Source organism: Oryza glaberrima, chromosome 7 (assembly GCF_000147395.1).
Source record: "Oryza glaberrima chromosome 7, OglaRS2, whole genome shotgun sequence".
NCBI lineage: Eukaryota > Viridiplantae > Streptophyta > Magnoliopsida > Poales > Poaceae > Oryza > Oryza glaberrima.
In genome coordinates, this window is record NC_068332.1 from 6,608,959 (window position 1) to 6,636,238 (window position 27,280).

General features: G+C 44.3%; 3 protein-coding genes across 3 annotated transcripts; all 3 read right to left on the reverse strand.

The window, feature by feature from the left end:
• Positions 1-18,842: 18,842 nt before the first annotated feature.
• On the reverse strand, positions 18,843-19,289 carry LOC127780741 (alpha-amylase/trypsin inhibitor-like). The gene has a single exon (XM_052307694.1). It carries the CDS (start codon positions 19,287-19,289, stop codon positions 18,843-18,845), a length of 447 nt encoding a protein of 148 aa, XP_052163654.1.
• Positions 19,290-19,918: 629 nt separating this feature from the next.
• LOC127780716 (alpha-amylase/trypsin inhibitor-like) lies at positions 19,919-20,363 on the reverse strand. Its single transcript, XM_052307675.1, has one exon. It carries the CDS (start codon positions 20,361-20,363, stop codon positions 19,923-19,925), a length of 441 nt encoding a protein of 146 aa, XP_052163635.1. The 3' UTR covers positions 19,919-19,922.
• Positions 20,364-21,531: 1,168 nt separating this feature from the next.
• LOC127780572 (uncharacterized) lies at positions 21,532-26,818 on the reverse strand. The gene is made up of 2 exons (XM_052307495.1): positions 25,076-26,818; positions 21,532-22,507 (listed from the first exon to the last, which is right to left on the reverse strand). The coding sequence occupies exons 1-2, from the start codon at positions 26,816-26,818 to the stop codon at positions 21,809-21,811; spliced, it is 2,442 nt and encodes an 813-aa protein (XP_052163455.1). The 3' UTR covers positions 21,532-21,808.
• Positions 26,819-27,280: the final 462 nt, after the last annotated feature.

Consider the following 27,280-nt stretch of genomic DNA (forward strand, 5'->3'; position numbering starts at 1 on the left):
CGGCACCTATATATTATTATAGGTATCGGTACTACAACCGGCACCAATGACCAAAATCATCAGTGCCACCTGCTGGGCGTCAGTTGGGAAATCCGGCACCTATGGTCGGTTCCCAACCAGCACCAATGTACATTTCTGTTACAGTGTTAGCCTGCCGAACCATGCAATTTTTTCACGTTGGAGTTGCAGTTCATGTCGAGAAAAATATATATAGCACTTACACTTGCAAGACATATAACCTATCAAACATGCCAGAAAGGACTGGTACTACATTAATTCAACGTAACATGACTGCACATGTCAAATACAGAACTTCAACATCTCCAACCAACAATCCAAGAAAATCGGAGAACATTAAGCACTGTAGAGTACGTTCTTTTTTACGGCCACCACCAGCAATGGCTTTACGGGGACATCTTGGCATGTACTCATATGCATGGCAGCTAGTCGGTCAGGAGATAGGATTCAGAGGCATCAGGAATAATATAGCTCCAACAATACAAGCTTTGATGTTCGTCTAATGAATTGGTGTATTTTTACTGGCTCCTTCCACCCGTTGAAACTGATGATGTATTGGGCAACATGGTGGGGGTAGTTCTAATGGGCGATCGATCGCCATACCGATCTGGTAGCGATCGGTAGCCCCCCCCCCTCCCCCTCCCTCCCTTCACCTGGTTTCCTTTTTTGGCACTGTATTACTTTCGTATTTTAGTAAATTTATGCACCTAAAGTTTATACACCTCAAGTTTACACATCTAAAGTTTAGAGACCAAAAGTTTATAAGTCAAAAGCGATTCAAATTTGAATTTGAATTCAAATATTTGTTTATATATAGTATTTCTATACATCTAAAATTTATACACCTAAAGTTTATATATCTAAAATTTATAGACCTAAAGTTTATAAGTCAAAAGTTTATATATTTGATTCAAATTTGAATTTGAATTCAAATATCCCATTCAAATTTGAATTTGAATTCAAATATTTTTCATATATGGTATTTCTATACATCTAAAGTTTATAGACCTAAAGTTTATATACCCGATTCAAATTTGAATTTGAATTATATCTGATTCAAATTTGAATTTGAATTCAAATATTTTCTATATATAGTATTTCTATACATCTAAAGTTTATAGACCTAAAGTTTATAGACCCAAAGTTTATAAGTCAAAAGTTTACATACCTGATTCAAATTTGAATTTGAATTCAAATTTTTTATATATAGTATTTGTATACATAAATTTTTCTAACTTTTTGTTTTTTTAAAAAAAAATTGTGGTGTACTATAGGAAGAGAAGAAGGGAGGAGAAAGGGGGAGAAGAGGGAGGAGTGTATCTGAGTATAGGAGAGGCAGGGGGTGATCGCTGGGCGGACGGGGGAGCGATCACCCGCCCATTAGGATTTCTGACATGGTGGTACTTTTGTAAAGATGGGAATGGGAAGATTTACCAAGAGAAAGAGAGCAACTGGAGGAATTAGTTTGCACTCAAATGGTGCCGCACTGCCTTCCAATGCACTGAGACGTCTCGGCCACTTCCATCAGCTTGGGGAGCCCAAGAAAACTTACGGATAAGCTTGTTGCAGTCCATATTTTTTTTATCTTTGTTACAATCTGTTGTTTCGAGTGTTTCATCCTCTGTTTTAGTACTAGGATATTGCACATGATGCGCATTGTATTTTCTTATATATTGCACATACAGAAGTTGCAATCAGTTTTTTTTCAATATTGTATCTAGTTGGAACAATTTTTAATTGCCATGGTGGAACAATATTTTTTAAAAAAAATATTATTCACCGCACAATGAAACATTGGAAACATATTTTTACGTGTGGTGAAACAATAGTGACATTGGCGTCCATTTTTTTTCAACTTTATTAACACATGGTTGTTCTTAAATGAACCGTACAACATTGTGCAATGCCTATAGCAGAAAAAAACTACAAGGCTATAGAAAGTAATGATTAAGAAAAAGATAAAACAACATGCCGCACGTCTACGACACATTGCCTAATGCTAAGAGACAGACAAGAACATGACATCCCACTACACTCAAAACCATCCATGCTATTAGGAGAGTGAGTGCGCCAGAGAGAAGGATGGATCTACTCTCCCCTGCGTAGTCCCGCTATGGTAGACAGAAGCACCGCCATAGGATGATAAACTGTATAGAGAATAGATTGGTCCTTCAAACAACGCCTCCAACGAGGTTGCGATCTCGTAGGCGCCGCCACTGCCTACCCTAGGAATCAGCGAAGAGTTTTCACCCAAAGGTTTCCTCGGGAGGGAAGAGAACACCGCGGCACCACCTCCAATCAGGTATAGCGGCCCTTGAAAGTATTGATGTTGCCAACCCTAAAATAGGTTAGGCTTTGGCCTGGAGAAACTCTTGCCATCCCATGCCACATCCCCATTGCTCCCACCAGCCACCACCATCCAAAACCTCTTTAGCGCCCCGACCGCCAGCCAGCCACCATGTATGAGGTCCCTAGGGAAGGGCCAAAGTCCTGCATATAATCACTCTGTACCAACACCGCAATCTCCCGCCACCGCCTGCACCATAGCCTTCGCCACGGAGATAGAGGAGAGTTGCTACCGTCAACACCACACCAGTGAGCACCGTGGCCTCTCATGCCCACAGTATCGCCACCGTCAACAAAGATAGAGGTGGTGCGACGCGAAGGAAGGACTATCACCTTGCCACCACACCTGGTCGGCGCACACCCCACCCCTCACCACTGCTAGCGCCCATCATCATCGAGAACCGCCTCGTTGGGGAACGCTGGATCCAGGCAGCCACCCTCCCGTAGGTCACTCATGACAGTGTCACGTCGCCGGTCATCACGCAACCCAGCCGCCATCAATCCCGCTGCCTCTCCACTACATCGAGCGTCACCCAAGCTTGCCACACTAGCCTACCACCGACTATAGATGGCCAAAAGGCCCGAGGCCTGACGGCCCGGCCCAAGCACGGCACGGCCCGTCAGGGGTCGGGCCCGTGCCGGCCCGGCCTGACCACCGGGCCGTGCCTGGGCCTCTCCACCGGCACGGCACGATGGGCCACAAGCCAGGCCCGATACATAAACAATAGGGAGTAAAAATAGACATATTATATACCACGGTCGAAAAAATAGGGACGTAAAATAGACTTATTTTAGCTATATATATGTCAGCCTAAAGAGGAGGGAGGAAAAATAGACTTATTTTCACTATATATATGTCACAGCCTAAAGAGGAGGGACGGAAAATAGACCTTTTTTCGCTATATATATATATGTCACAGCCTAAAGATAAAGGACTGAAAATAGACTTATTTTAAAAAGGCACGATAGGCCACCCGCGCCTTCGGGCCGGCCCGGCACGGCCCGACGGCTGGTGGGCCGTGCCTGGGCGGGAGGCACAGCCCATGGGCCGGCACGGCCCGGCACGAAGTGCCGATCGGGCCGTGCCGGCCCGATGGCTGATGGGCCGTGCCTGGGCCGGGCCGGGCCGGCTGGGCCTTTTGGCCATCTATACCACTGACGTCGCCACCCATGAACACGCCGTCCTCCCACTCCACCTCGTGCCCTGTCAACTGCTACCGACCGCCTTCACCATCCGCACGGGCCGCACTATGACATCCTGGCCCAATTAAGAAGAGGCATGCATGTCCCATTTGGGCTGTGTGCGCATGTTTAGTACCACCTTGGTAGTTTAGCACGGGTGGAACCAACTTATAAGGCCTCTTCCTTCCACCCATATCACTCCTGTGTTAACCCTTTTACACAAAGCGAAGACGAAAGTGTAAGTGGGATGGTATGTGTAATTGAACGTGCCCGTCGGATGGGCTGGCTACGCGGTTCTGGAGGGTGGGCTGTTACACGCACGCTTCTGTCGACCCCGACACGTCAGTAGCACAACCCTAGCCGGATCCAACACGGAGGCACCTGATCTAGCTGTGAGTGCACCGCATTCTGACCCTAGGAGGGTACACATCAGTGGCACAACCCTAGCCGGATCCAACACGGAGGCACCTAATCTAGCTACGAGTGTAGATTCCAACCCTAGGAGGGTGGGCTGTTACACGCACACTTCTGCTGTCGACCTCGACACGTCGCACGACCCTAGCCAACCGCGAGTGCACTGGATTCCGGCCCTAGCCGGATCCGACACGGAGGCACCTGATCTGGCCTCGACCCTGACACGTCAATGGCACGGCCCTAGCCAGGTACAACAAGGAGGCACCTGATCTAGCCGCGAGTGCACTAGATTCCGACCCTAGCCGGATCCGATACGAAGGCACCTGATTTGGCCTCGACCCCGACACGTCAGTGGCACGACCCTAGCCGGATCCAACATGGAGGAACCTGATCTAGCTGTGAGTGCATTGGATTCCGACCCTAGGAGGGTGGGCTGTTACACGAACACTTCTGTTGACCTCGACACGTCAGTGGCATGACCCAGTGTAATTCCCTTAGAGATAAATATTTGCAAAAGTCTGCCGCAAACACTTATGATATATTAGAGTTTGTTGGAGATAAGAGTCATGTCCGATATGGACATATATTGTAATTCTCGAGTATAAATAGACCCCGAGCCCTATGTAATTATTAACACACACGTTCAATACAATTTCGGCACATCGCCACCCTTTTTCTTCAGTTTTATTTCGACGAGTGCTTGCTTTCGGGTTGAGCTGCATCGGTTTCGATCTTCAACAAGACGTAAAACTTGTTATGACGGCTTGTGTTCTCGGGATTAGTGCTTCCATCTTTATGATACTCTAATCTTGTCTATGTAAATCGTCGAGTTATCATATATCTTATATAACCTCTGGCAATATCATCATCTAACCTATAATCAGCTAACATCTGCTAACAGATGGTAGCCGATTGGGTTAAATAACGATGTTGGCTTAGATTATATAAGATATCTACCACTCTATGTCACATCTAGCGGCTTGATTGTCTTGATATTTTTCTTCTTTTCATACTTAATGCTGCATCAATTGAGTTTGATCTATTAAGTCGTGCTTAGAATCTCAATCTCCAGCCTGCCTTCTGGTTGCCGATTAGGGTAGTATCAGAGTTTCAGCCGATCTTATCTGATTTAACTACTTCTTTTCTATACGCTTGATTAACATGTTAAATCCGTCCTTTATGTTAAGATCTTGTCGCATATAAGTATATTAGGCTTTTGTTTAGTATATTTTACTTGCTTTGATATCTTAATATAGAGTTGTATCGGAGTATTAGCTGATACATGCTAGATCTATCTAATCGGCTATGCTATGAACATATATAGTCTTGTTGTTAACATATATTTCGATCTAAGTGATTTATACTGTCTCGGCATGGCACCCGATCTATCCCAGTCACTTGATTTAAGTATATATCGACATAAGGATTATATATTGTTAATGTCTACAGCCGATCGAGTAGATTTAGTTCCTTTGAAATTCATTTATAACTGCCGATCGATGTATATATGACATCGGCCTAGAGGTAAATGATATGTCATCGGCACCTAGCCGATCGGCTATCATTTATGGATTTAACCACGGTTTCTTTGTCTTTATTTCTTGTTGATTGCAGGATCAAATCAACTGGCACGCTCATACATCCGGAGGCAAGTTTTGGACCTGTACTGGAGTTAAGCAGATCTCCCAGGCCTCGTGTTTTCCATCAACACGCTTTTGGCACGCCTGGTAGGACTGATTAGAAGTCAGCAAGTAATTTTCCTCATGGCCGAGAAACTACCGCCATCACCGTCCTCGGCTAGCCCTAGTTCCGTTAACGAAAAGATCCAGAAGTTAGGTTTGACTGACGTCAATGAAGGAAACATCATGCCCATCACTCCAGATAAGTTGACGCCCGATCAGAAGAAAGAGCTCGAAGCAATGATGCAACAAGCACGAGATCAGTTCTTAAACTCATTCATGTAGACCCGCAAGGGAACACTCGTTCAGAAGTACAAAATAAAGGTAGTTGCTGATGATCCCGAGACCAGTTCCTCTAAGGAAGGAGAGGGGAAGCAAGCTCCGGATGACTCGGCTCAACCGAGTGACAAAGGTACTACAGATGGCTCGGCTAAGGGAAACCAGGGTGATAACTCTCAAGGGGTGCATGGAGGTCAAGGTGATGGCACTCAGGGAGTTCAAGTTGGAGGTGTTAGTCAGGATGGCAATGCAGCACAGGAGTTTTTCAATAACTTCCAAGACCGGGTTGACTACGCCGTGCACAATGCTTTGATCAATCAATCTGGGGTATTAGTTAATACCTTGTCAAACATGATGAAGTCAATGGTTGATGGTTCAATGGCCGAGTATAAAGCTACAGGACTAGTTTACCTACCCGGAGGAGTGTTCCCGAATTATCGGCCATTAATCATCGATAATCAGCCAGTCATCCAGTCAGCCCCTCTTAATGCACCATCAGCTCAGCCGATGGCACCAGCATTGCCTCCCGCACCTGCTGCACCGCCTTCGGCTCCAGGCCAGCTAGTCAATCCCCAGTTGTTGGTAAGGGAACAACCATCACACGCTGGACAGAATGTGAATCGGCTAACGCAAGACCAGGTGGCATCTATGTTTTTACCACCTCAAAATACTGTTGATCCAACCCAGCAGCAGCCGATTCAGCAAACGCCATCCAGGCAATAGGTTGTGCAGCCTATCCAACAAACACCCCCAGTCCAACAGGTCGCACAATCAGTTCAGCAAACGCCACCGAGACGGCAGGTTTCGCAGCCAATTCAACAGACGTCGTTAAGGCAGCAGGTCGTTCAGCCAACTCAGCAGCAAGGCTCAATGAATGCATCGGCTGGGTTTGCGACACCTGGTGGTCAGCCTGTGCAGCAAGTTGTAAATCAAATTATCCCAGAGCACTTGGTTCATCATGTACAACCAGATGGCACGCTGATACCTCAACTTGTCCCTGAGCATTTGGTGCGTAACATTCAGCCAGATCTTCAAAATTACCAGGGGGCAACTTGAATTATCAATATGAGCCATTATCACCGCAAGTTCAGTACCAACAAGCAGGATAGACTCAGCCCCAGTTTGCTCCTCAATACAATCAGTTCGAGTCGATGCCACAACAACCTCAGGGAACACCTCAACAACGACCGTGGGCCAATTTGATTGTGGATGTCATGAAGGAGTAGTTTGGGCTTAGGCCGAAAGAGGCTAGAAATTTGTACCGGCAGCCATATCTTGAATGGTTTGAAAGAGTTCCCCTACCTAATCGGTTTAAGGTGCCAGATTTTTCAAAATTTTTAGGGCAAGATAGTACATCGACTTATGAACACATTAGCCGATTTTTAGCTCAGTGTGGTGAAGCATCGGCTGTGGATGCTTTGAGGGTTAGATTATTCCAGTTGTCGTTGTCTGGATCGGCCTTTACTTGGTTTTCTTCTTTACCATATGGATCAACTAACAGTTGGGCCGATTTAGAAAAGCAGTTTCATAGCTATTTCTATAGTGGGATTCATGAGATGAAATTGTCCGATCTAACGTCGATCAAGCAAAAGCATGATGAGCCAGTGCACGAGTATATTCAGAGATTCAGGGAGATGAGGAATAAGTGTTACAGCTTAAGTTTGACTGATGACCAGTTAGCCGATTTAGCTTTCCAGGTTACGATTGCTCCGATTAGGGAAAAGTTCTCATCTGAAGATTTTGAAAGCTTGTCACATCTTACACAGAAGATAGCTTTGCATGAACAAAGGTTTGCAGAGGCTAGGAAGAATTCTAGAAAGATTAATCATGTCTGTCCTTATATATATGGATCGGATAGTGAGGATGATGATTCTGAAATAGCTGCAGCCGAATGGGTTAGGAGCAAAAAGGTTATACCGTGCCAATGGGTGAAGAGCTCAGGGAAAGAGGAAAGGTATAATTTTGATATAACCAAGGCTGGTACAATCTTTGACTTGCTACTCTGAGAGAAGCAGATTCAACTTCCTGCTGGACACACAATTCCATCAGCTGAAGAGTTGGGCAAGAAGAGGTATTGCAAGTGGCATAATTCCGGATCTCATACGACTAATGATTACAAGGTCTTCAGGCAGCAGATTCAAGCGGCTATTGAAGGAGGCAAGATTAAGTTTGATGATTCTAAGAGGCCAATGAAAGTTGATGGTAATCCTTTCCCTGTCAATATGGTGCATACAGCTGGCCGAGCAGCCGATGGGGGTTGTGCAAGAGGATTTCAGATAAATTCGGCTAAGATTATCAACAAATATCAGAGAAAGTATGATAAGCAGCAGGAGAAGCATTATGGAGAAGATTATGATGGCTTTGATCCTCATTGGGGTTGTGAGTTCTTCAGGTTTTGTTGGAATGAAAATATGAGGCTGCCATCTATTGAAGATTGTCCTGGTTGCAGTAATATTGCGGAGAGCTCAAGCCGATCATTTAATAGGAATAATCGGCTAAGGCAGACAAGAGTTCCTGTTCATCAAATGTTGGGCCTGGTGAACCAAGATTATAGCCAAGAGGACAACGAGAATAGGAAGATTCAGTGGTGTCCTTCTGGTATTTTTATGAAGAATCAAAAAAGAAGGATTCAAAGGTTGAGAAATAGAGAACGCTTTCAGGAGGTCGAGCAAGAAATCAATCATCGGCTGAGAAGGACAAAGCCGAGACAGGAATGGCGAGTTAGAATCAAGCTCCTATAGCCGATGAGGTCACGGCCGATGAAGCAAAGAACTTGGCGAAAGGGAAAAGTGTTGTAACAACATTAGTTAACATGGTTTTCACCTTGCCAGCTGAGTTTGGGATCAAGCAAGCCGATATTGACGAAGTTGAGGAGGAATCGGCTAAATTGGTTCTATCACCAGAACAAGCAGTCTTCGAGAAGCCTGAAGGGACAGAGAATCAGCATCTTAAACCATTGTATATAAATGGCTATGTCAATGTGATGCCGATGTCTAAGATGATGGTCGATCGTGGGGCTGCAGTGAATTTGATGCCTTATACTACATTCAAAAAGCTGCAGAAATGCTGAAGATCTCATTAAGACGAACATGGTGCTCAAGGACTTCGGCGGCAATCCATCAGAAACCAAGGGAGTTTTGAATGTGGAGCTGACAGTCAGCAACAAAACCATCCCTACAACGTTTTTTTGTCATCGATGGGAAGGGTTCTTACAGTTTGTTGCTCGGAAGGGATTGGATTCATGCTAATTGTTGTATCCATTCGACTATGCATCAATGTTTGATCCAGTGGCAAGGCGACAAGATCGAAATTGTGCCAGCCGACAGGTCAGTTAATGTTGCCAGTGCCGATTTAGCTCTTTGGGAGATGGATGGTCTTGATTGCTTATCTGGAAAAGTTTGGGATGGAGATTTTCTAAAAGTGTCCAATTCTGATATATAGCCAATTGAAGATGGAGAACCCAAGCTATTATTTTGAAGGCATTGTGGAGGGTTCAAACGTCGACATCAAGGATACGGTAGATGATCTCGATGACAAACAAGGTCAAGGTTTCATGTCGGCTGATGATTTGGAAGAAATTGATATATGTCCAGGCGATCGGCCAAGGCCGACATTTATTGTCTCCAGAATTCAGAACCAAGTTGATAGAGCTCTTAAAAGAATTCAGAGATTGCTTTGCTTGGGAATATTATGAGATGCCAGGACTCAGCCGATCGATCGTCGAGCATCGGCTACCTATTAAACCGGGAGTTAGGCCACACCAGCAGCCTCCGAGGAGATGCAAAGCCGATATGCTCGAACCTGTCAAGGCTGAGATTAAGCATTTATATGATGATGGTTTTATTCGTCCTTGCCGATATGCTGAGTGGGTTTCTAGCATAGTTCTTGTTATCAAGAAGAACGGCAAGGTGAGAGTGTGTATCGATTTTAGAGATTTGAATAAAGCTCCCCCAAAAGACGAGTATCCAATGCCAATAGCCGATCAGTTGGTTGATGCTGCTTTAGGACATAAGATATTAAGTTTTATGGATGGAAATGCGGGATATAAACAGATCTTAATGGCTGAGGAAGATATTCATAAGACGGCATTTAGATGTCCTGGTGCAATTGGCTTATTTGAATGGGTGGTCATGACTTTTGGGTTAAAAAGTGTTGGAGCCACATATCAAAGGGCTATGAACTATACTTATCATGATCTGATTGGCTGGTTGGTTGAAGTCTATATCGATGATGTGGTTGTTAAATCTAAGGAAATAGAGGATCACATAGCCGATTCAAGAAAAGTTTTCGAGAGAACCGGGAAATATGGCTTGAAGATGAATCCGACAAAGTGTGCTTTTGGTGTATCGGCTGGCCAGTTCTTGGGATTTCTTGTTCATGAGAGGGGAATTGAGATAACTCAAAGGAGTGTCAATGCAATCAAGAAAATTAAGCCTCCAAAGAACAAGACAGAATTGCAGGAGATGATCGGCAAAATTAATTTTGTTAGAAGATTTATTTCTAATTTATCCGGCAGGTTAGAGCCTTTTACGCCATTATTGAGATTGAAGGCCGATCAGCAGTTTACTTGGGGGGCAGAGCAGCAGAAAGCTTTGGATAATATTAAGGAGTACTTAAGTTCTCCTCCAGTTTTGATTCCTCCACAGAAAGGGATACCTTTTCGGTTATATCTGTCAGCCGGTGAGAAGTCAATCGGGTCGGTTTTGATTCAGGAGCTCGAAGGGAAAGAGAGGGTTATGTTCTATTTAAGCCGTAAACTCTTGGATGCAGAGACTAGATATTCCCCTGTGGAGAAGTTGTGCTTGTGTTTATATTTTTCATGTACAAGGTTAAGGCATTATCTATTGTCCAATGAATGCACTGTCATATGCAAGGCCGATGTTGTCAAATACATGTTATCGGCTCTAATTTTAAAAGGAAGGGTTGGAAAGTGGATATTTTCCTTGACTGAGTTTGATCTTCGGTATGAGTCACCGAAAGCGATCAAAAGGAAAGCTATAGCCGATTTCATTGTTGAGAATCGTGATGATTCAATCGGCTCAGTTGAGATTGTGCCATGGACCTTATTCTTTGATGGATCAGTATATACTCATGGTTGTGGTATCGACTTAGTTATAATTTCCCCTTGGGGGGCATGTTTTGAGTTCGCTTATACTATTAAACCTTATGCGACTAATAATCAAGCTAAATATGAGGCAGTTCTCAAAGGGTTGCAGTTACTCAGAGAAGTTGAAGCCGATACTATCGAAATTATGGGGGATTATTTACTAGTAATCAGTCAATTGGCAGGAGAATATGAATGCAAGAATGATATGTTGATAGTTTATAATGAGAAGTACCAAGAACTGATGAAGGAATTTTGGCTAGTGACTTTGAAGCATGTATCTCGAGAGCAGAATATTGAAGCAAATGATTTAGCCCAAGGGGCATCGGGATATAAGCTGATGATCAAAGATGTTAAGATTGAACTTGCTGCCATAACAGCCGATGATTGGAGATATGATGTACATCAGTATTTACGAAATCCATCTCAATCGGCTTCACGGAAGTTGAGATATAAAGCATTGAAGTATACTTTATTGGAGGATGAGCTTTATTATCGAACGATTGATGGGGTATTACTCAAATGTTTGAGTGCCGATCAGGCTAAAGCTGCAATCGGTGAAGTTCATGAAGGGATATGTTACCCTCATCAATCGGCTCATAAGATGAAGTGGTTGCTTCGACGTGCTGGATATTTTTGGCCGACGATGTTGGAGGATTGTTTTAGATATTATAAGGGATGTCAAGATTGTCAGAAATTTGGGGCGATCCAGAGGGCACCGGCGTCGGCTATGAATCCTATCATTAAACCATGGCCATTTAGAGGTTGGGGAATTGATATGATCGGCATGATTAATCCACCATCGAGTAAAGGACATAAGTTTATATTGGTGGCAACCGATTATTTTACCAAATGGGTAGAGGCGATTCCTTTGAAGAAGATTGATTCTGGGGATGCTATACAATTTGTTCAAGAGCATATAATTTATCGATTTGGTATTCCTCAAACTATTACGACCGATCAAGGTTCAATCTTCGTGTCTGATGAGTTTGTTCAGTTTGCCGATAACATGGGTATCAAAATGTTGAATTCTTCACCGTATTATGCACAAGCTAATGGGCAGGCTGAGGCGTCTAACAAAAGTTTGATCAAATTGATTAAGAGAAAGATTTCTGATTATCCTCGGCAATGGCATACTCGTTTAGCCGAAGCATTGTGGTCTTATCGGAAGGCTTGTCATGGATCGATACAAGTTCCTCCTTATAAGCTTGTTTATGGACATGAGGCTGTTTTGCCATGGGAAGTTCGAATCGGCACTAGAAGAACGGAGTTGCAAGATGGTTTGACAGCCGATAAGTATTATAACCTCATGGCTGATGAAAGGGAGGACTTGGTTCAATTGCGGTTATGAGCCCTTGCAAAGGTTACCAAGGATAAGGAACGAGTTGCTCGGCAGTATAACAAGAAAGTGGTACCTAAGAATTTTTCGGAAGGTGAACTTGTATGGAAGTCGATTTTGCTGATTGGAACTCGGGATAACAGATTCGGCAAGTGGTCACCAAATTGGAAGGGCCATTCCAAATCTATAAGGTTCTGTCTAAGGGGGCATATATGTTGCAAGGGCTTGATGGTGAAGTCTAATGACGAGCGCTCAATGGCAAATACTTGAAGAAATATTACCTAAGTGTTTGGGTTAATGCATGATCGGCTAGTGTTGCCGATGCATGATGGCCGATATGGTTATATCGCCCTTAGTTGTTTTTATGTTGTGATCGGTTGAGGTTTGCCGATTTACAATGGCCGATATGGTTATATCGCCCTTAGTTGTTTTTATATTGTAATCGGTTGTGTTTTGCCGATGTACAATGGCTGATATGGTTATATCGCCCTTAGTCCAGATTATAATTTTAACAATGCCTTCGTCATTTCAAAATTAGGGGGGCACATATATTCACAAGTTGCAGATATAGAAAAGTTATATTGATCGGCACAAAGGATTGTCAAGAAAAACATTGGAAGTATTTTAGCCGATTACAAAAAATTTCTAAGGTCTATTACAGAAAGTCACTAGGACAAATAGCGCTGGATAGCCGATATAGCCTTCTGCCTAATTTGTTCTACTTCTTCTATGGCTTGGGCGTCTTGAGCATCGGTTCCAGGGATGACTTTTAAAGACTTGGTCAGATCGGCAACATTTCAGATGGCCGATTTTAGTCTTGCCTTCTACTCTTCAATAGATTTTGGGATATCGGCTAGCTTCTTATGTTCTATGTCCAGCTTGGCATTGCATTCTTGAAGCTGTGCCAATAGCTCAATCTTCCGAGCTTCGAGTCGATCAATATTAGACTTGATCGGGCCTTTAGACAGCTGGTCAAGTTTGGACTTCTCTTCATGCACGAGCTGCCGATTGGCTTGGATAGTAGCTTCGATGTCCTTCCGCTCTCGTCGATCGGCTATCCGTTGTTTGGCCTTCTCCAGCTTGAATTGGTGTTGTTCAAGGTACACAGCTGGAGTAATGATGTTTGCTAGGTCATCTGGAATTAGGGCTTGGATTTCAGTGAATCTTGCCCGGATCGAACCACAGTCAGCCACCAGATAATCCAGTGAAGAATTTAGCCGAAGGGATATGTCTCCAAGTGTCTTCTTGACAGTGTCATCCAAGGGGGCCAGAGCTTTGCTTGTGGTTTCTTCCTCTATCTCATCAAAGTAATCTTTGATATCAAACGAAAATAGATCGGCTAAAGCCTACAAAAGAGAAATTTGAAGATGGTTAGATGTTAAACAAATGTAACCGATCTAAGATTTGATGTTTGAGAAGATATTTAATGGGATAGCAGGAACAAGTAGTTGTACTTCTCCCTCGACATGGTGACTCCCTACAGCCGATGGAGTTTGGTCACTCAATGATTGTTGTACAGGAGGAGAAGGAGGAGGAGGTGGCTGTAAGAAGAGATAAATGTTAGACAAAATCGGTCGAAATCAACTAGTGAAAGAATTCAGAATATCTTACTGGTGGAACTGGTTTAGATGTTATTGCAGCCGATTTCTTCTTCACAGCAGTTTTCTTTTTCTGCAACTATAAAATTTGTGAGTACTCGGCCATAAAGTAAAAAGATTACAAAAGGGATCAGAAAGAGCTGTTTACTCTTGAAAAGTGAACTGGAGCAGGAGTCGGAGGGGTTTGCTTGGGTGAAGCCGATGGTGTTTTCTCTGTGTCGCTTATTTCGGATGCAGCTTGGTCAACGTCTTCTTCGATTTCCTCTTCATCCAGAGCTTGTTCAATGGATGGATCTAGGGCAGGCAGATCATCAGCTGGCTTTGCTTTCTTTGTCTTGGTCTTCTTCTTCGGAGCTGGGGCTAAAATATCTACAGCCGATGATCTGGTTTTCCTCTTCTTGCCAGCGTCGGCTGGTTCTCTGATAACCCCTTGAAGAAGAGCTGAAGTCTTGGGGGCATTATAGCCGATAACGGGAGGAGATGGCCCACCTCCATTAGGAATTAATCCTGGGGCATATTTGATATCCCTGCCACTGTTGCTTTGGCGAGGAGGAGAGGACTCTGTTGTCTGCAAATCAAAAGGAAAAATAGTTATGGTTAATCGGCTAAGCAGCTATTCAAATGAAATTAAGTGAGTTGAGATATACCTGAGGGACAACATCTGGAAAGAGGTCTGTCATATACATGCAGTTTCCACTCGCCCCACCATCTGTCAAATGCTTTGCCCCTGAAGGTTGCCAACTCTATATTGTCAATGCGGCCTAGAGGAGGTCCTTGGAGATTAAGCAGCCGATCCATCATTAAGGTTGATGAGATTTCCCCTCGGCATTGGATCTTATCGGCAAAGAATAAGCCGATTGGAAGTTGGCCCATTCCAAACTGTCTAGCAGAGCTCATTGGATGATAAAATTCATAGGAGACTTGGATGTTTCTTCCTTGATGAATGCCGACAGGAAGGATACATGGGCTAATTGCAGTTGAGAAAATTTCTTTGGGTTTCTGATATCTGTCATGGTTGATGTCTTCGAATCTGAAGTCCAAAGGATTTTCTAGAAGTGTTGAATCTTCATAGAGGAACCAGACTCAGGCTTCTTTTTGGAATCCTTCATAAAAGCTGCAAAACCAATCTTTGAGCAGCTTGGCTGATAGCTTTGCTCCTGCATCAGTTGGTGTGGAGGCATATTCTCCATAGGATGTGCATCTCCGATAGATGCGTTCTTCTCCGTCACTGTCTACAATCGGCTCCAGTCTTGGAAATTTAGCTTCTGTTACAGATGGCCGATTGACAAACTTCATGACTACCAAATTCAGCTAGGATTGCAGCAGTCACCATGGTCCACCCGCTCCGACTACTGAGCCGACAACTAACTTAGCCGATGCATTATTTAGCATGTGGTACAAGTAGCCGAGGAGGATTTTGCCTAAAGGAAATTGTCTCTTTGTTTCCAAGGCTTCAGCTACAAACTGCCAATTGGTTGTAGGGCCACAGCTTGATCCACAGAAGAGGAATTTCTCTAGCCACATTAGCAAGAAAGCCACGTGTTCTCGAGGGGTAACAGGACCCTGGCCCATGTATGCTGCTACATAGCCTGACCAGCCGCCTATGCTCTTGGTCTTGAAGTCGTATTGGTTCTTTGTATTCAGGCTCATAGGGTTAGCCGATGAGGTGACATCCAGACCCGTGATCATGATGATATCTATGAGAGTTAGGGTCATCGGCCATTGGTTGAACAAAAAGGCGTTGATGGTGTTGGACCAGAAATAAGAGGCAGCTGCCATTAGGGGTTCATCCTTAGCTGAGTTGGCTATGGTAAGGTCAAGTGCTTGGCCGATTCCAATCTCATCCCAATGAATTCTTTTACTAGCGGACATGCGCTTGAACCATGTGATCCAACTTTTTTCGGGTGGAGTTTTCTCGAGGGATGGCCAGGATTTGAAAGTGTTTTCTAGTGACTTAGATCTGGGTTGACCAATCTAAAAGGGATCCTATTGGTTTCACCAGTAATGAACTCCGTGGGATCAGGGTTGCCGACTGGGCCGAGAAAGTAGTGGTTTTCATGCGACAGGCTGGGAATTGCAACTAGGTTGGAGAGATGCTACAAATCCAAAGCAACTGGGAAGAGGAGAGCAATGTAAGACGAGAGAAAATCGATCTGGTGCTAAGAAAGGGAATCTAGCCGATGAGAACTTACCTCAGCATACTCAGCTGATGGCGTAGCAGACGGGCTGGCGGAGGATGACATCGCCGAGGGTGGAAATCTGGCCGGAGATTAAGTCGCCTGGGGATCGCCTTGTGCGTCGGAGGAATCGCCGGAGAGAGAGAGGACAAAGTTTCACTTGAGCGGTGAAAACGGAAGTCACGGTGTGAGATTTCTCTAGGGCAACGGTTAGTATTTAAAGCACTAAGGATAACAGTCGGAAAACGGCAGAGTGCGAAACTTACTCAGAGTCGATACACGGCAAATCCAGAACATTACCAAATATCCCGGACTTGGGGGGCATGTGTTAACGACCAAATTTGGTAATATCAGCATCGGAGATGGAGATTAGATCGAAGAGGAAACGAAGATGAGGATTGTCGCGGAAACAGAGTAAGAATCGGCTGGAGTCCGGATCGGCTACGACTAGGATCAGCTAAGTCCGAATCAAACTAGGTTAAGTGATACAGCCGATTCCGACAATACGGCTTGTGTACGACATCAGGTTTGAGTTGATAAGCTTCAAGATGATTGCCACGCATGGATAGAGTCCTAAGAAGGCAATTGTATCTATTAATTAAGATATTTTATGTAATTCCCTTAGAGATAAATATGGGCAAAAGTCTGCCGCAAAGACTTATGGTATTTTAGAGTTTGTTAGAGATAAGAGTCGTGCCCGATATGGACATATCTTGTAATTCTCGGGTATAAATAGACCCCGAGCCCTATGTAATTATTAACACACACATTCAATACAATTTCGGCGCATCGCCACCCTTTTTCTTTAGTTTTATTTCGACGAGTTCTTGCTTTCGGGTTAAGCTGCATCGGTTTCGATCTTCAGCAAGAGGTAAAACTTGTTATGACGGCTTGTGTTCTCGGGATTAGTGCTTCCATATTTATGATACTCTAATCTTGTCAATGTAAATCGTCGAGTTATCATATATCTTATATAATCTCTGGCAATATCATCTAACCTATAATCAGCTAACATCTGCTAACAGATGGCAGCCGATTAGGTTAAATAACGATGTTGGCTTAGATGGCAGCCGATTAGATATCTACCACTCTATGTCACATCCAGTGGCTTGATTGTCTTGATATTTTTCTTCTTTTCATACTTAATGCTGCATTAATTGAGTTTGATCTATTAAGTCGTGCTTAGAATCTCAATCTCTAGCCTGCCTTTTGGTTGCCGATTAGGGTAGTATTGGAGTTTCAGCCGATCTTATCTGATTTAACTACTTCTTTTCTATACGCTTGATTAACATGTTAAATCCGCCCTTTATGTTAAGATCTTGTCGCATATAAGTATATTAGGCTTTTGTTTAGTATATTTTTTACTTGCTTTGATATCTTAATATAGAGTTGAATCGGAGTATTAGCCGATACATGCTAGATCTATCTAATCGGCTATGCTATGAACATATATAGTCTTGTTGTTAACATATATTTCGATCTAAGTGATTTATACTGTCTCGGCATGGCGCCCGATCTATCCCAGTCACTTGATTTAAGTATATATCGACATAAGGATTATATATTGTTAATGTCTACAGCCGATCGAGTAGATTTAGTTCCTTTTATATTCATTTATAACTACCAATCGATGTATATATGACACCGGCCCAGAGGTAAATGATATGTCATCGGCACCTAGCCGATCGGCTATCATTTATGGATTTAACCACGGTTTCTTTGTCTTTATTTTTTGTTGATTGCAGGATCAAATCAACTGGCACGCTCATACATCCGAAGGCAAGTTTTGGACTTGCATTGGAGTTAAGCAGATCTCTCAGGCCTCGTGTTTTCCATCAACACGACCCTAGCCGGATCGGACACGGAGGCACCTGATCTGGCCACGAGTGCACTGGATTCGGTCACGACAGTGTCGGATCTGCCACCTCCCCCATCGGAGCATGTGTCGTCACCACCTCTAGCTCTCTAGCTTGCCGAGGCCGAGCGCCTCACCGCCTCGCCCGCACAAGAGACATAGCGCCATCATGATATGACCCCACCACCGCCACCTCGGTTTTCTGCCTGGTTCTTCCGCGACGGTAAGAGCAGGTACAATAGCAGGCTATAAGCCAACTATAATCATATATCGAGAAGAAAAGAGAAGAGAGAAGAAAGCGGGCTACATATTTGTAGCCGGCTACAACACGGACTTCAATACGTTATGAGTGTATGAGAGGTAGGACCGCGTATTAATTTAGTGTATTTTTATAGGTAACTATTGTATGAATGAACTATTAGATTAGCTATAGATGATTTAGAGCCAATGGTTGGCTATACTATTGAACTTGCTCTAAGGTGGAGGAGAGGGGGAAAGGGGGGCGGTGATTGGGGGAAGAGTTTTGCCCCAAGCCGCCCACGCGTGGGCAACGGTTGGGACGTAAACACAGGGTTACGCCTGCTTCTTATCTATTCTCTCTTCCCCCCTTATGAATGAAATGCACTTCTGACTTCTCATCTCCTGCCAACATTCTTTAAAAAAATGGATCTTCCAAAAAATCTGTCAGAAAAGGGAAAAAAAAAGCATTGTATATATGCTTGTTATTCAACACACATCACTGATGATGCACTCAAGCATGCATTCATGTGATGATCCATGGACCATAGATCGATGCGATTAGCAACACTTATTCACGGTGAACACACTACTAATTAATCCATCACTTCAATTCAGTATTTGGGCATCTCCCTGTCGGTGAGCTCGAGGCAGTACGGTCCGCCATGGATGGTCTCGAGGTTGCACTCGCCGGGCGTGGTGAGCATGGCGGCGAGACCCCTCTGCGTCTCCCTCGGGCATCCGGGGAGGTCCTCCAGGAGGCGGCCCTCGGACGCGCCGTCCATGAAGTAGGCCAGCGCGGCGCACCGGCAGTAGGCCGGCACGGCGGCGAGCTCCCGGCAGCAACGCTCCTTCAGCGACCAGTCGTACAGCCGCCCGCCGGCGGCGAGGCCGCACGCGCGCCGGAGCACGTACCGGCGGCAGCCGCGGAGCGGGTCGTGCGGGATCGCCATGCCCGGCTGGCAGGACGTCGTCGCCGCGCTGGCCGCAGCCGCCGCCACGGCGATGGCGAGCACGGACAGAAGCACGGCGGCCGAGAGGAGGAGGTTCTTGGTTGCCATTCTCGATCTGCTCTAGTTTTCTGAACTTATGCAGTGCAGTATTGGAGTTCTTGCTGATGAAGATGGATGAGTTATGTATATAAAGTGATTTTAGAAATGATTTTACAGTGATTTTGTTTGCTTTCTTTGCTTGAATTGATGCTTGTGAAACTGAAATATGGCTGGTGCGTGTGATGACTGATTACTTCGAGAATTGTTGGAAGAGAATTTGGTGTGATCGTGTAGCTTGCTTTGTTTTCACGTGCTTTCTGCTTAACGTAGACTTCTGAAACTCAAGTTGGATTTGTGTGCCTTAATTTTTCTTTAATGGAGTCTTGTGAAACTGAATTTTGGATTAACTGGTGACTTGTGAGAGTATATTTGAGGTATCATAAAAGTAGGGATTTGCGAGCAAAAATTAATGGACACATTAATATCACTTTTTTAATTTTTATCATGAGTAGTCTGTATTATTCGTTTAATATTAATTCAATTATTCGTTTAATATTAATTCAGTTCGCAATGCATTTGAATGAGACGATCTGAATATATCAGATCAATCCACCGATGCAACACTTTATTCGAAAACTTACATATCACAATCTCCACATTTTTTTTTTGAAAATAATATAATATCACAAGCTTCACTTCTTCTCAGTACACTGGCACATCGCCGTCGCCGACGAGCCATGGCCAGTAGCACCGCTCCGTCTCGCCGGAGCCACCCCGCAGGTCGCACTCCCCCGCCGCCATGAGCGCGGCAGCGGCGGCCCTCTGCGCCTCCCTCGGGCACCCGCGCAGCTCGCCCACGCCGTCCATGAACAGCCGCAGCGCCTCGCACCGGCAGCGCGGCTGGACGGCAGCGAGCTCGCGGCAGCACCGCGCCTTGGCCATCTCCGGGCGGCGCGGCCCGTGGCCCGGGCAGGCGCGGCTGATCACGTAGCCGCGGCAGCCGGAGAGCGGGTTGTGCGGGAAGGCCTCCCCCGGCTGGCACTGACTCTCCCACTCCCAGCGGCGGCCGGCGGCGAGGCCGGAGAGGAGGACGGCGGCAGCGAGGAGGAGGAGGAGACGACGGTTGAAACAGCTGGATGCCATTCTTGCGTTTGTCTTTTTTTTTTTTGGCTTAAATTGTGGAATTAGCGATGTAATATACTAAATACTAATTATGCACAGCTCAACAATTAATGTAGACTTGTGGGAATAAAATTAGTTTAGCTAAAAGTTTGAAGCAAAATAAAGGAGACAGATCATGAATTTTTTTTTTGGGAGGATTTTACAACGGAATTTGGGGTTATCATGCAAAAGCTGGGTTTTGAGTTGCTTGCAAGCATGGGGAAAAATAAATGCCGTGAAAAACAATGTCATGATCAGATCCAACAATTTATTCTGACTATACACGCAGCGCGTCTCTTTTGTTTTTCTTTTCTTGTATGGGTTGATATGATCATCGATCTAGCTACAGTTCAATTGATTCTAGCTAGTTCATTTTCTGTGCATTTATGCACGTGTTTTTTGAGCTCAGGGTAATGGCCATGACAATAAATTAATACTACATCTATTTTTAAATAAATATATAATGTTGTTAATTTTAAACATTACATTATATTTAACCGTCCATCTTATTTAAAAGTATTATTTTTTTTGTTTGGTATGACTGGTTTAACATAAATAACGCTCTAAGTATAACTTATATTTATACATATTTTAATTAATTTTTAATGAGATAATTAAATGATAAAATGTCATGTTAAAATTTAACAACATATATTTAAAATTAACTAGAATATGTTGGAAGAGGGTAAAATTAAGATGATGTTGTTTGTAAATACTCATTTATTATACTGTGCTGGCTTAACCCACCTCGAAGATAGAGGCAAACAACAAATCTCTAATCTCACTGAATTTATACCAAAAGTGCACCGATATATGTGTAGTATGTATTACTCCCTCCGTTTCAGGTTATAAGTCAAAGTCAAACTAATTTAAGTTTAACTATGTTTATAGACGATATATTAATATTTATAATAGCAAATTAGTTTCATTAAATCAATAATTGAATATATATTTATAATAAATTTGTTTGTTGAAAATATTACTATTTTTTCTATAAACTTGGTCAAACATGAAGAATTTTACTTTAACCAAAGTCAAAACGACTTATAACCTGAAACAGATGGAGTATCACCAAAATTTAAAATAGTCATGTAACGACCACATATACTGTTTCCGAGAGTCATTCCCTTGTTGGTCACAGCACAAAATATAATTTATTAAATACACACACAATACAATCTTCTTTACATGTGTTTAAAAACAAACTGAAAATCATACAATACCATGAATCAACGAACCAAACTTGCAATATACCACACCAAACCATGCAAACACACAAGCGAAGGAAATTTCAAAAAAGAAAAAGAAATCAATCAATCAAACCAACACCATTGGTAGCGTACGTACGTCATGATCATCGACACTGCGCACATTCGATCGATCTGCAGAGATGATGGAGTAGTAGGGCACAGATGCTTGCACGCCTACTACACCAGCTGACCGCCCTCCGGCGACTTGTCACTTGGGTTTGGGTCGCGGATGATGCCGGCGTGCGTGCAGAAGGCCCAGAGGTAGGTGATGAGGTCGCCGCCGTTGTCGGCGAGCGCCACGGCGTGGCCCTCGACGTCGCTGGACGGCGCGAGGTAGACGACCATGCGGACCCAGAAGTCGGCGAGCTCCTTCCACGCGGAGACCACCACCGCGCCGCCCTCCGTCGTCGTCGTCCGCGCATGCAGCTCCCGGAACAACGCCACGCCGGCCTGCGCCGCCGGGTCCGCCGCGGCGTCGACCACCATGTCGTCCATCAGGAAGGTTCGCCAGCACCCGCACTTCCAGAGGCGGCGGCGCAGGCAGCAGCAGCAGCGGCGGCGGCGGCGCGACGCCGCCTCGTCGAGGAAGGCCCTCATGTCGCCGTACCTGTCGGCCACCCACCTCTCGTTGTCCGGCAGCAGCTCCGGCGACCGCGCCACCAGGTACATGCAGTACCGCGACAGCGCCGTCGCGACGCCCCGGTGCAGGTCGTGGGCTCTCCGATCCTCCCTCTTCATCTTCTTCTTCTCCTTCTTCGCCTCCTTGTCCACCATGACGACATGCTTCATCTCCAAGAGCTCCGTGGCGAGGTGACACGCCAGGACGACTTGTGTAGCAGTGTCATCAACACCTTTCTTAGGTTGAAGGCCGCTTAACTGGAAGAGGATTTTTACAATGTCAAAGCACGCGCAGGGTTCAAAATTTCCGGGTTCTATCCGACCCCAGATATGATATAATTTCGGATGAAAATTTTAATTTCTTTCAATTTATTATGAATTTGGCAATATTCGTTCAATGTATTTTTATAATATTAGTTTTGCAGGCGTTGACAACAAATGAAATTAATATAATATTGTACTTACTTCATTGAAATCTATTGCATGTATATATGAGTCTAAAAGCAAAAATATATATATATATATATATATATATATATATATATAGGGTAAGATTATTCTACACCCGGAGTATAAAATAGTTATTATATACCCCTCCCTCCGTCGCTCCCCCTCCCTATCTCTCTTTCTTTTTTCTGTTTTTTTCTCTCCCTGAAACATTTTTTCTCTTTTCTAGAAAAATAAAAAATAAATTGCCAAATCCAAGACTTAAACCCATGACCTCATAGTTCAAAGCACATTATTCTAACCAATTCATCTAACGATGCTATTTGTTTCAAGAATTTTGCGAGAAAGTAATATGATTATAAATTCTAATATCTTTCACTACTGAAACTCATAGCATGTTACTATGCTCCAGTAGTAACATTGTTGTATAAGTACAGTAACACGTGACGTTACTGTAGAACACATAGGACGTTGCTGCACTTTTGGCAGTAACATCGTAGTAAAATTGTAGTAGACCAAGAATCGAAACAAAAATATATGGGTTAAATCCTCACATGCTAACCATATACTTGTTACTGCATAAAAGTAGAAGTGTTACTACATAATAGGTGCATGTTACCACTTCCAAGTAGTTATGTTACTGCACGATAATTATAGTTTTACTATGTCAGTTTTACGAGATGAAGATCGAATAGGTGGGCTATAGGTAAAGTCTGTAGGTGGTTTTGAGTGAGGTCTGATTGATGTACGAGTGTTTTGAACAATTTTATATATTTGGTAAAACCATGTTACTGCATGTATATACCCATGTTACTGCAAATTACATATTTTATTACTGTATATGGAGTGCTAAAGTTCAAATGCCAATTTTTGAAAAGCAATATCTCACAAGATATGTATTATTTTTAAAACCGTTTTCACAATGATGCTATAGTGTTACTGCATGTGGAGGATATATGGGTTAATGTCTCACATGCTAAATATATTTGTTACTACACAAAAGTGGAGTGTTACTGCAAAGGCAGGTACACGTTACCACATGTTTATGCAGTAACACTATCCAAAAAATACAGTAAAACACAGTTACTGCAAAAACTTATAATTTTTGCTGCACTCTTACAGTAATGATGCGATGGGATTATAGTAACGTGCAACTGACAGTAGTAACAAGTAATGCTATAGCATTACTACTTGTGGAGAGTCAAATTCTAAAAAATCCTAGATTTGAAGAACAATATCTCTCACATGATATACTATTTTTTAATATCGTTTGCACCATGATGCTAGAAAAAAAACGCTTATCAAAAGTAGATCCATCATGACTATATTTTAACAATATTTGAGCGATGTTACTACACATAAGACGTAGTGTTACTGCACGTTCACCGTCGCGTTACTGCACCGTTCCGCGAGACAGAGCTGAGAAGAGGTGGGTGGTGGCAGGAGTTAGCAAGTGGTTTGACCGCGGTTTGACTGACGTGGTATGCTTTTGACCGACCTTTGACTGAGGTGGGAGGTGGGTTTGGCCCTTGGGAGAGAGGGGGACTATTCTATACCCCGGGTCTAGAATAGTTTTTATATATATATATATATATATATATATATATATATATATATATATATATATATATATATATATATATATATATATATATATATATATATATATATATATATATATATATATATATATATATAACGACAAGTGCTATATATAGGGAGTGGATTTTAATTAATTCCTCGAGGGGATATTACATCGTTGTTTGCTTGCCACTTAAATGGTTATGAAAAAATTTTGAGAAGATATATTAACATGTGATATATTACTCCACAAACAAGTAAGTTCAAATTCATCTTCTACATCTCACAACGATAAAAACAAATTTAACTGTGAATATACGTTAACTAGCTATAGTTTAATTTGTTTTTCTTATTGCGAGATGTAGAAGTTGAATTTGAACTAATCACATGTTTGTGGAATGATGTCACATGTTAATACATCTTCACAAATATTTTTCATGATTATATATTTGAGTGACATGCAAACAACGAGCTAGGAGATATCCTCGAGAGTATATATATATATATATACTCCCTCTATCCCAAAATGTTTGACGTCGTTGACTTTTTTAAATATGTTTGACCATTCGTCTTATTCAAATAATTTAAGTAATTATTAATTCTTTTTCTATCATTTGATTTATTGTTAAATATACTTTTATGTATACATATAGTTTTACACATTTCATAAAAGTTTTTGAATAAGATGAACGGTCAAATATGTTTAAAGTCAACGGCGTCAAACAATTAGGGAATGAGGGAGTATATATCATGCATTGTAAATCAAATGGACTCCCCCGATGGGCTTAGTTACCTTACCTTGGGCATGCTGACAATGGCCACGTTGCCATCGTCTTTGAGACTGTCACGGACAACGTCCTCCAAGAAGTTGACGATGGCCGTCTGGCCTTCCGTGGCCAGCTTCACCTGAGGCGACCACGTCAAGACCTTGTGGACCGGCTCGCAAACCCGCAGGATGGACACCTGCTTGAGCTTGATCTTGTCGACATTGACGCCCCTGCAACTCAGCCGCAGCATGCACCGGAACGAGTAGAAGAGCAGGAAGCGGCCGGCGATGAACATCCAGATCGCCGGCTTGCAGACCCACCTCCAGACCCGGCCGCCGCCGTCGCGGGCTTGCAGGCAGAAGAGGTGCACCATGAACCAGTTGGAGAGGATGTAGTTGGTGAGGAGATCCGTGAACTCGACGGCGACGAGGGTGACGACGAGCAGGATGGAGACGGCGATGTAGAGCCCTGGGCTTGGGAGATGACTTTTGAACGTGCCCATGTTATACTCGACGTCGACGAGGACGACGATGATGGCGGCGAGGTAGGTGGAGACGAAGACGAGGGAGAAGAAGTAGTTGACGATGAACAGCCATGGCGACGACATGGCGACGGGTGAGCCGGCGTCGTAGTAGCTGTCGAGGAAGTCGAGCTCCTGGCGCATCACCCGGAACGTCTTCTTGGCCCCGCCGACGAGGAGCTCCTCCAGCAGCAGCTGCCTCGACGTCCGTGACCCGGCCTCCACCATCGGGTAGTGCTCGAAGCGGCGGCGGAGCAGCTTGAAGAGGGCGAAGGAGAAGCACAGCTGGTGTATGTAGTCGGTGAACCGGCTGCCGGTGACGGTGAAGCAGCAGCAGCACCGCCACCGTGGCAGCTTTATCTTTCTCTTGATCTTCTGCACGGTGACGACATCGTCGCACTTGGCCATGTCGACGAGGAGGTTCACGTGCTTCTGCTCGCTCTGGTGTTGGGGATACGTCCCCACGCCGTAGCCGCAGTGAGGGGTGGTGATGGTGGTGGTGACCACATCGTGCTTCTTCTTCTTTACAGCGTGCACGACGAGCTTCTCCTCACCCATCACCACGTACTTGCAGCGTGCCAAGGCGGTGCCGCCGGCGGCGGCGGCGGCGGTCGCCTCCTTGTCGACGACGAGCTGCATGTAGCCGGCGATGAGGTGAGTGTTGCCGGCGGCGGTGAGCGACTCCTGGGCCTTCCACTCGTTGAACACCCTCTGCAGAAGCTTGGCGACGACGAGGGACCAGAGCACGGCGAACATGGCGAGCACCTTGTCGTCGCCGCACTTGGAGTCGGAGTAGTAGGTGTTCTGGAAGATGAGCCAGCCGATCCAGGCGAGCTTGGTGGCCTCGTCGAAGTGGCCCATGAGCCTGAACCGGCCGCCGGTGGCCCTGGAGAAGGCGCCGCCGTCGGCGCCCGACGAGCGCGCCATGGACGACACCTTCTTGCGCATGAGCTCGACGAGGAGCATCCAGAGGAGGACGAAGAGGACGCTGGGGCGGTGCACGGTGTCCCGCGACATGGAGGAGAGGAGCGGGAGGATGAGGACGAAGGTGGAGCGGAGGAGGAAGCGCACCATGGAGAAGAGCGTGAACCGGCCGCGGATCAGCCGCTCCACGCCCACCACCGACATGGCGCCGGAGACGGTGGCCATCACCACCACCACCAACACCAGCGCCGGCTTCGTATAATCGTGAGAGCTCGGCGTGCACGACGTCGGCGCCGGCGCCGGCGCGCCAGTCCCATATGTATCATTCATGCTTCTGTAGCTGTATGCTGTTGCGATGGAGTTAATTGAAGAGCTCACTTGCAATGCCTGCATATATATACATGCACGGCAGCAAGGCCAGGCTGGAGATGCTGATCGATCGATAACTAAAAGAAATGGTAAACATAGATTAATATGTGATATGTTATTTCATAATTATGCAAATTTGAGGCATATTTACCCTCATGTACTCCCTCCATCCAAAAATTCTAATCCATATTTCTAGTCCTCGTATTGCATCTTAAACTAAAATTGTAGTGTTATCTTTTTGTTTTTACGAAGCTAAATTGAATTGTTGACAAAAACCCGAGCAGCTATCTTAATACTCATTGGTGACATGTATGCATATACTCCCTTTTTATTTTTTTACATGTGGGATGGGTTGTTTTCTCCTTGGTCTTGGTGAAAAAGAAAATATGCCTTACACTTTTGGACAGACAAAGTACAATTTAA

Bases quoted from the DNA above. Each gene is read 5' to 3' on its own strand.
- LOC127780741 (XM_052307694.1), bottom strand. From the start codon at position 19,289: ATGGCAACCAAGAACCTCCTCCTCTCGGCCGCCGTGCTTCTGTCCGTG.
- LOC127780716 (XM_052307675.1), bottom strand. From the start codon at position 20,363: ATGGCATCCAGCTGTTTCAACCGTCGTCTCCTCCTCCTCCTCGCTGCC.
- LOC127780572 (XM_052307495.1), bottom strand. From the start codon at position 26,818: ATGAATGATACATATGGGACTGGCGCGCCGGCGCCGGCGCCGACGTCG. The intron at 22,508-25,075 runs GTAAGGTAACTA...ATCCTCTTCCAG, and splicing joins CCATTGTCAGCATGCCCAAG to TTAAGCGGCCTTCAACCTAA.